The sequence below is a fragment of the Arvicola amphibius genome, chromosome 3 (assembly GCF_903992535.2).
Source record: "Arvicola amphibius chromosome 3, mArvAmp1.2, whole genome shotgun sequence".
NCBI lineage: Eukaryota > Metazoa > Chordata > Mammalia > Rodentia > Cricetidae > Arvicola > Arvicola amphibius.
The window spans coordinates 127,906,603-127,915,974 of NC_052049.1; the positions used below are offsets into that span (position 1 = coordinate 127,906,603).

At 48.0% G+C, this 9,372-nt stretch overlaps 1 protein-coding gene across 1 annotated transcript in view; it reads left to right on the plus strand.

The window, feature by feature from the left end:
* Window positions 1-7,744, plus strand: part of Hexa (hexosaminidase subunit alpha) — a 32,008-nt gene extending 24,264 nt beyond the window's left edge. Inside the window, exons 6-14 of the mRNA XM_038323868.1 lie at window positions 53-154; window positions 1,288-1,420; window positions 3,078-3,258; window positions 4,648-4,731; window positions 4,959-5,031; window positions 5,566-5,749; window positions 5,950-6,040; window positions 6,594-6,698; window positions 7,503-7,744. Coding sequence (XP_038179796.1) covers window positions 53-154; window positions 1,288-1,420; window positions 3,078-3,258; window positions 4,648-4,731; window positions 4,959-5,031; window positions 5,566-5,749; window positions 5,950-6,040; window positions 6,594-6,698; window positions 7,503-7,566 — 1,017 coding nt within the window. The 3' untranslated portion in view covers window positions 7,567-7,744. The remainder of the gene's footprint in view (window positions 1-52; window positions 155-1,287; window positions 1,421-3,077; window positions 3,259-4,647; window positions 4,732-4,958; window positions 5,032-5,565; window positions 5,750-5,949; window positions 6,041-6,593; window positions 6,699-7,502) is intronic.
* Window positions 7,745-9,372: the final 1,628 nt, after the last annotated feature.

Consider the following 9,372-nt stretch of genomic DNA (forward strand, 5'->3'; position numbering starts at 1 on the left):
ATGTGTAGAGCAGTCTGCCAGTGCAGGGCTCACTCTGTGCTCCAACCTCCAGGACGTCATGGCATACAATAAATTCAACGTGTTCCACTGGCACCTGGTAGACGACTCTTCCTTCCCGTATGAGAGCTTCACTTTCCCGGTGCTCACCAGAAAGGTAGGATTTGCTCTACTGAACAGCTTCCAGATTCTCAAGAGCGGTGCTTCTCATCCCCAAGCAAAGGATGCTTCAGAGTCAGGACCCAAGGACTCAAGTTCACACATTAATTTGTTTTGGAACCATCAGGAGATAATACCTCCTGGTTTGGGTTTTGATGTGTTATTTACATACATTCTATTAAATGGACATCATTCTTTGCTGTTTATCTCATTGGCCTTATAATGCTCAGATGAAACAGTAGATGTGGCACTGGGGAGATAGGTAAGTCAGTAAAGTGTCTGCTGAGCAACATGAGGACCTGAATTCAGATCCCCAGCCATGGGTGAGAGTAGAGAATGGGAAGGGGGGAAGTCAAAATAGGTGGATCCCTGGAGCTTACTGGTGAGTTTTGGGTTCAGTGAGTGACCCTGTCTTAGTCATTGTTCTGTTGTTGTGAAGAGATACCATTACCACAGCATTCTCCAGAAAGGGTTTCTCTATGTTGCCCTGACTGTCCTGGAACTAGCTGTGTAGACCAGTTTGGCCCTGAACTCACAGATCCAACTGCTTCTGCCTCTTGAGTGCTGTGATTAAAAAGGTATATTCTACCATCACCCAGCAACCATGGCAACTCTTATAAAGAAAAGTATTTAATTGGGGCTTGCTTACAGTTTAGAGGTTTATTCTATTGTCGTCATGATGGGAAGCGTGGCACATGCAGCAGACATGGTGCTGGAGAAGTAACTTGAGAGTTCTACATCGGGATCCACAGGCAGAAGAGTGGGAGCCGCTGGGCCCGGTTTAAGCTTCCGAAACCTCAAAGCCCACCTCAAGTGACACACTTCCTCCAAGGCCACACCTAATAATGCCACTCCCTGGTGACCACACATTCAATCTATGACCCTATGTTGGCCATTCTTATTCAAACCACCACAGTCCCCATCTCAGAAAATAAGAAGTCATATGGGACACACCTAATGCTTACCTGGGTCTTCCACTTCCACATTTGCACACACTTCAAAAGAGAGCAGCAGATGTGTTAATTTGGGGGAAATTATGATAAAGACCCTTGAAGAAGTCCCCAGTACACATGGGCTGTAGACGAGTGTTCACAGGGAATGAGAATCCGAAGGGTTTCTTCTGTCTTTCAGGGGTCCTACAACCCTGTCACCCACATCTATACATCACAGGATGTGAAGGAGGTCATTGAATATGCACGGCTTCGGGGTATTCGTGTGCTGGCAGAATTTGACACTCCTGGTCACACTTTGTCCTGGGGGCCAGGTAAGAATAATGCTGCAATTGGATGGGTCTGCCCAGAGAGGGTTCCAGAGTGTTGGCTCTTATATGTCACATATCCTGCCTTGGCCCTGGGGAATCTGTTCTCCATCAACTGCTTAGAGGAAGTTCTTTCCCGCTGCCAAGCAAGCAGATGACTTGACTGAGTCTAGGGGTACAGTCTTCATCCTAGCCCCTGCTACCCATGCTGTTCCCAGGGTGCCCCAGTCTTCCTGTCTGTGGCAGCTCCTGGGAAATATTTAATTTGTGCAGAGGAGAACACTTTTACTATTAAATTATGGGCAAATGGGGCTGGAGAGATCATGTCTTACCAGGTAAAAGAGCTGGTTGTTCTTCCAGAAGTCCTGGGTTCAATTCCCAGCACCCATGTGGCAGCTAATAAAAATCTGTAACAGTAGTTCTATGGGATCTGGTGTGCAGATACATTTACAGACAAAACACCCATACACATAAAACAAATGAATCAGAGAGAGAGAGGAGGCTAGGCATTTTGGTACATAGCTGTAAACCCAACCCTTGGAAGCTCACAAATCCAGCCTGAGGCTAATAAGTATACCCAGGCTTCTACCCCCTCAACAAAGGGGAAGATGTTTCCCAGACACTGTTGTGAGTTTCTTTTTTTTTTTTTTGAATCTATTTTTTTTTTATTAAAAATTTCCATCTCCTCCCCTCCTCCTCCCCCTTCCCTCCCCTCCCTTCCACCCATACCCCCAATCCGCCCCTCTCCAAGCCAAAGAGCCATCAGGGTTCCCTTCACTATGTTAAGTCCAAGGTCCTCCCAGCTCCCCCTAAGTCCAGGAAGGTGAGCAACCAAACTGACAAGGCTCACAGTGAGCCCGTCCATGCTGTAGAGTTCATACTCATCGCTGTTGTGAGTTTCTTGTACCTTAGAGTAGATACTGAGGAGTTTGATCCCCAGGGTGGAATATCTGTATGAAAGAATTTAGGGGGTGGGGAGGCACAACTTTTATCCCAGCACTCAGGAGGCAGAGGCAGGTGGATCCCTGAATTTGAATCCAGCCTGGTCTACAGAGTGCATGCCAGGACTACACAGAAAAACCTTGCCTCAATTTAAAAGAACAAAAAACAAAAACAAAGAAGTTGGGGCTGGCCTCTAGAGATCACCATTACTTTGTACTCTCAGGAAGATTGAAAAAGGCTGCTACCTGGCCGCAGCCAGAAGCAGAAAACCTCCCAGCCCAGAGACACCCGTCAGGAAATGTGGAGCTTATGATAAAGACCCTTGAAGAAGTCCCCAGTACACATGGGCTGTAGACAAGTAGCAGGAGCTAAGAGGAGAGATTGTCAATGTGTGCAGTGAGCCATTTCTCTTGCTTTGTTGCTGAAAAGCCACTGGAGAATAGCAACCTTGAGGACCTGGTGATTTATGCTGGAAGACATGTATCTGGTCAGAAGTACACATGAGTAGTTATGTGCCTATAACCCCACCTCCATCTCTGATGGCAGGTAGATTTGGATTTATTTGATCGTGACTAAACGGGTTGTTACTGTGAGTGCTGGGTGCTACATGTGTGGATGAACACAGACATCTTCTCTATAACCTAAGGGCCTCATGTGTAGGAGCAGTATACATGGGAGTCTGTGTATTTATAACACTTGTGTGGGTTCTCTGTTAACTTAGGTGTCCCTGGGTTATTAACTCCTTGCTACTCTGGATCCCATCCCTCTGGCACCTTTGGACCCGTGAACCCCAGTCTCAACAGTACTTATGACTTCATGAGCACATTCTTCTTGGAGATCAGCTCTGTCTTCCCGGACTTTTATCTTCACCTGGGAGGAGATGAAGTAGACTTCACCTGCTGGTAGGAGCCTTTTGGACTTCGTGCACCAGCCTGAGGGTGGGTTACTCAGAGAATATAGGGCAGCATATGGTCCTACTGCCACTACTTAGGGAGTATCTACTGAGAGAGCCATATCTCAGCCCAGAGAGGCCCTGTGTGACTACCAAGGCTGTTAGTGTGAACCCTTCCAACTTTCTCACATCCCTGAGATATTTATGGATATACTCATTCTGAACCCATAACTGTCTTGGAAAAATGGGGCTAAAGAAAAATAATTTCTACTTACAAAGCTTAAAATTAAAATTAGACAATCAAGAGTCTAGTACAGGGCCTGGAGAGATGGCTCAGCGGCTAAGGGCTCTGGCTGTTCTTCCTGAGGTCTTGAATTCAATTCCCAGCAACCACATGGTGGCTCACCACCATCTTTAGTGGAATCTGATGCCTTCTTCTGGCATAAAGTCATGTATGCAGATAGAGTATTCCTATACATATAAAATAAATAATTAAAAAGTCTAGCACAGATAAGGGGAGGGACTTAGTCTTACTGCAACTTGATATGCCATGTTTTGTTGATACTCATGGGAGACCTACCCTTTCCTAAACGGAAATGGAGAAGTGGATTTGGGGGAGGGGGGGCAGAGGAGGCGTGGGGGTAGGGAGGACTGAGAGGAGAAGAAGGAGGGGAAACTGTGGCTGGGATGTGAAATAAGTCTAGTACAAGCTACAGAGCACTTACTGATCTGTCAGGAGGCAGCTCACAAATGCCTGTAACTAGATCCAAGGGATCTGCCCTCTTCTGGCCTCTGCGGGACCCTGTGGGACCCTGCGGGACCCTGCACACATGCATACACATAAAGAAAAAAATCTTAAATCTTAAAAAATTAGTTTATTACAAAATTGAGATTTAATTAAGTGATAAGACCTAATTAATGTTAACTCATAAAATCCAAATTCTCAGATCTATAGAGCTCAAAAGAGGCCAAGGGGCTTCTGAGAAGTTGGCTCCAGAGCTGTGTCTGAGAAAATAGCTTGTCTTTTGGGAACATAACGAGAAGCACATGGAAGCAACACAGACACTGTAGGACAAGGAACCTGCAGCAGGTCACAGGTCATCAGCTCTGTGTCCAGCTAGAACAGCAGAGGGGGAAACCATGTCCAGCTGCTACAGCTCCTGCTTAGCCTTGGGTTTTGGTGTGGATGGAAGGTGCGCTCTCCCTGACAGTTTGTCTCAGCCTGTGTTCGTGGTTCATCGCAGCTTCGGGTAGCCATACCCTCACTGGAGGACTTCTGCTGTCTCTCTAGTGGTTTCAATATTTTAGGTGAAGGGGAAGTTGCCAGGTGCCTAATCTCTAAGTTGTCATGATTTCAGGATGATGAAAACTAATCATCCTTTTTTCTTTTGCTACTCAGGAGATCCAACCCCAGTATCCAGGCCTTCATGAAGAAAAAGGGCTTTACTGACTTCAAGCAGCTGGAGTCCTTCTACATCCAGACGTGAGGAAGGAAGGAGGGTGGGGCGCATTAAGAGTCACCTTCTGTGGGGGATGGTCAGCCTCTGCCCCCAGAGGTTCCCTTATCCTCTCCGTTCAGGCTTGGAGTGGTCAGATGGTAGACCCAGAGAAGGGAACGCCCAGTCAGGGATAGGCCCTGCCTGGCTTGGCACCTAGAGGGCTGGCACACACGGCCAGGTGACACTTTGCTGATGTTCCTCTCCTCTCCAGGCTGCTGGACATCGTCTCTGATTATGACAAGGGCTATGTGGTGTGGCAGGAAGTGTTTGATAATAAAGTAAAGGTGAGCCAGGGTCAGAGAAGAGGAGCCCCTGTCTCCATCTCCCTGGCCCTCCCCGACCTTTGTAGGGAGCAATCCTGCTGTGCAGTAGGCTTTCCTGGTCAGAGAACTGGGTGCCATTGCTCTCTGACTCTCTAAAAGAGCGAGGGTGTGACAGAACCTCTTACCTAACTGTGGCTGCTTGGGATTCCTGAGGCCTTATGTGCAATTTATAGGCATGAATCCTCTGAATCTTGAGCAGGGCGACTTTTTCCTTCTTAGGCCCCACTGCTTTTCCCCTCAGCTCTCACCAAGTAATTACTACTTCCATATAAAGAGGAAGCTGCAGTGGGCTGGGAGGGAAGCATCAGGGAGCTCTGTCAGAAGGAACACCTCAGGGTGTGTGTGAGATGAGTGACTGGAGTCACAGGAGCAGCATCCTTCGCTGCTTAGGAAACAAGAAGCACACTCCCCTTGGCCCAGGTATCTTGCATAAGAACGAACCTCAAGAATCTTCTGAGGTCCCTATCATGACTGCCCTTTGACCTTTCATGGCAGATTCGACCAGACACAATCATACAGGTATGGCGGGAAGAGGTACCAGTAGAGTACATGAAGGAGATGGAACAGATCACTAAGGCTGGCTTCCGGGCCCTGCTCTCTGCTCCCTGGTACCTGAACCGTGTAACATATGGCCCTGACTGGAAGGACATGTACAAAGTGGAACCCCTGGCATTTCATGGTGAGAGCAGGGTACTCTCTTGGCTGATAAAGTCTGGGTTGAGATGCAGGGTGGAAGTTAAGAGAGGCAGGGCAACACATGGCGATTTAAGAAATGAAATGACCTGTCTGGGGAGGCCACACTGGAAGGATGGTTGAAAGTGACACACACCCCACCCCTACACACACCCTGCCTGTGGTCCCTGTGTTGTTTTCCCTCAGGTACCTCTGAACAGAAGGCTCTAATTATTGGAGGGGAGGCCTGTATGTGGGGAGAGTATGTGGACAGCACAAACCTGGTCCCCAGGCTCTGGTAAGTATTTTGGGGTGAGGCCAGGAGGGCAGAGAGGTCAGGCTTGAGGGCTGGGCTTCTGTGAACCTCACAGGCTCACTCCCTTCAGCCTGCCAGCAGAAGGGCATTGAGACGCTACTTCTCTGCATCTGAGGCTCCTGTCTCCTTTGTGTGCCTCCAGTAAGCATTAGGTGTGCAGGAGAACGGCCACTGTCTCAGCTTCATACCTACCATAAAGAACACGGGGTACTTGCTTGGGATCCAGTTCTGGAAGAGTGAGGTCATTTCCTCAGTAGCCTCCCCAGATGTGGTTGGGTATACCAAGTTAAGGTAGCTCCGCAACCATCCATGCTTCTAAGGCTTCCTGTGTCTTTGAGAGAGGAGGAGCTTGGGATCACTGTCTGCATGCTAATGAGGATAGTTCTAATGAGGGTGGAGCTGAGCCTTGGAACTGAGTGAGAGCCTCTGCCTTGCTGTTGTCATTGAACAAGGAGTCATTCATGTCTCTCTGCCTTGAGCTATTCTGGGAAGGAGGATGTGTGGGGCCCAAGCTGCTGTGCACTCCTTCCCATAGGCCGAGAGCCAGTGCTATTGCCGAGAGACTGTGGAGCAGCAACCTGACAACTGATATGGACTTTGCCTTTAGCCGTTTGTCGCATTTCCGCTGTGAGCTGCTGAGGTAAGCAGGCTGTGGGCAGATCTGAGGCTCAGGAACCCAAATTGAGAAGAAAAGAATAAGAGCCGAAACTTTGGGAAACTTACTGTGCCAGGCACTGTTCTTGACAGGCTCCACCCCATTGAATTTGTGTCACAGTCCAGCAGGTGGGGAAATTGTGTCCCCGTTTGAGGTACAGATATCTCCTAAGTACTTTGCCCAAAGTCAGCAGAAAGCAAGAATTGAACCTGTCAGCTTTGATGGGCTCTCATGCATGCCTTCACCTCCTTTGACTGTGGGCATGTGTAAGCAGGCATTTCCTTGGTTCAGTCATTGACTGGGTCTTTATAACCTAAAACACGGCCTAGTGCAGAGGAGGTAATCTGGGCTGAGTCTTGCAGACACCGGGTGACTCTGATGTTTTATTATCTCTAAGCATGTTCATTTGAATAATAATGGAGATGTGCTTGGAAGTCCCTAAAGGTCAGTTCTTAGTACTTGAGTCAGAGACAAAGGACTCAGTCTTTCTCCACTGCTGTCCTTGTAGAATGTTAGAAGTAGGAGTGGACATCCAAGTGGGCCAAGAGCATCAGACACCCCTCAGGCCCTGACCTCTTTTCTATCATAATTAGTTTGGGGGGCTTTGGGGAGTAGAGACCTGCAGGATAGAAAAAGGAAGGTTTTTCATTTAGAGGAACTTCAAGTGATTTGGGTACAGTAATATTCTGAGACTCACTAAAATGGGGAAGAGCTGTGGTTATTGTGCAGAAGGTCTTGCTATGGTCCAAGGCAGAATTACTCACCGGCATTTTTTGTGTCCTTTTACAGGCGAGGGGTCCAGGCCCAGCCCATCAGTATAGGCTACTGTGAGCAGGAGTTTGAGCAGCCGTGACCAGCAGCACTGAGCACCCAGGAGAATGCTGGCCCTAAGAGAACAGTCACGGGGCCAGGCTTACACTGTCTACCGGCCAGGGAATAGAGCCCCTTGCCCATGTGCCCCTGTGACTAGAGAGAAGGAGGATGGTGCTGGCACTAGTGTTCAATAAAGAGTGATGTGGCATTTTCTCTAATCAGCTTGAGTTGCTTGTGTAAAGAGCAAAAAGGATCATGAATGGGCCTCAGGAACAGCCAGCATAGCCTTCTGCATCTAGGTGATGGAGCTAAGCAGGCCCGTGGGTTAGACGCAGGATTGCGCCTTGGTGGTCACACAGGTTGAAGGTACCATGTCACTGCCACACTTCTATCCTCAGAAAGGTCACTTCATTTTGTGTCACTTCCAAGGGTTCTGTATATGCAAGAAGATGCTATAGGAACTAAAAGGAATTCCAGCCAGTGGCAAGGGTTCCAGAAACCTCTGGTGTACTCTCCTTCCGGTTTCTTGTGTTGAACAAATACTTTGATTCAGGCACTGTGATAAAGTGTTGCATTTTTCTTTTCTCTTTTTGTTTTGAGACAGAGCTTCATGAAAGCCAGACTAGTCTTGAACTTGGTATGTATATGTTGGAACTTCTGAGCCTTCTGCCTCTGCCTCCCAAATCGTGAGATTACCATGTGCACCACCACTTCCAGCAAGGTGCTAAATTTAGAGGACTTGTTTCTGGAATCCCTGAGCAAATCCAAAGTAATGCAGACAGCTTCGCACTCCTCCGTCCTGGTTTTCAGCCCAAAGCACCATGGAGTGGATGACACAGCCGGTTGGAAAGTAAAGCCCTGGGGGCAAGTTCATGTTCCTGGAGGAGGGTCTTTCACCTGTGTGAGCTGGTGTTCTCCAAGAGGAATTGTCTTGCTGTGGACTCAGGCTGCCCCCTGCTGGTTGCAGTCCCTTTGCCTGGTCTGCAGGTTCCAGGTGCCATCTTTCAGTGTACTGGATTGAAGCTTTTGGAAGGCAGGGCTGAGAGGTAATCTAAGCTAAACTTGGCCCTTAACTGCTAACCTTCAGTCCCTCAGTCAGGTTCTTTGGGAACCACTAGAATCTTCTGTCATGCCATGTCTATAAGAATGGAATGAGCACCTTCTGCTAGAACAAATTCTTAGGAAATTTTCACAGTCCCATCTTGCCAAGCCTGGGCTTCTAACCTGGAGAACCATAAGCTAAGGCTTCAGTTACACCAAAGGAACTCTCTTACCTCTAAGGCAGAAGCTTGAGGAGTGCTTTTGGACAAGGACTCTGCAGAAATGGAATCATACAGGCAGGAATGAAAATATAGACACTTGATACCTTCCTTCTGTATCACCTTTTTCCCATGTGTTTGTGTTATAGACTTTATGAGTTTTGCTCACACACATCTCTGAATTGTGTGTTCTGGAACTGAAGTGATGGACAATTGTGAGTCACTATGTGAGTTCTCTGCAAGAACAGCAAGCACTCTTAACTGATGGGCTACCTCTCCACCCCTCCCTTATTTTTTTTTCTCCTTTTTTGAGACAAGAATCTCACCATGTAGCCTTGGATGGCCTGGAGCTCATAGAGATCCACCTGCCTCTGCTTCCTGAGTGCTGAAATTAAACATGGGTGTCACCCTCACACACGTGTGTGCGTGTGCACACACACACACCCCACCCAGTTATCAGTGTCCTGAGACAATCTACCACAAATTGGGATTCCTCCAATGGTGTCATGCTGGGAGAAGGAGAAGGCTGAGGACTCTTTGTTGCACACTGAATAAACCTTTCTGCTTCTGTTTGGTCTGTTGAGACA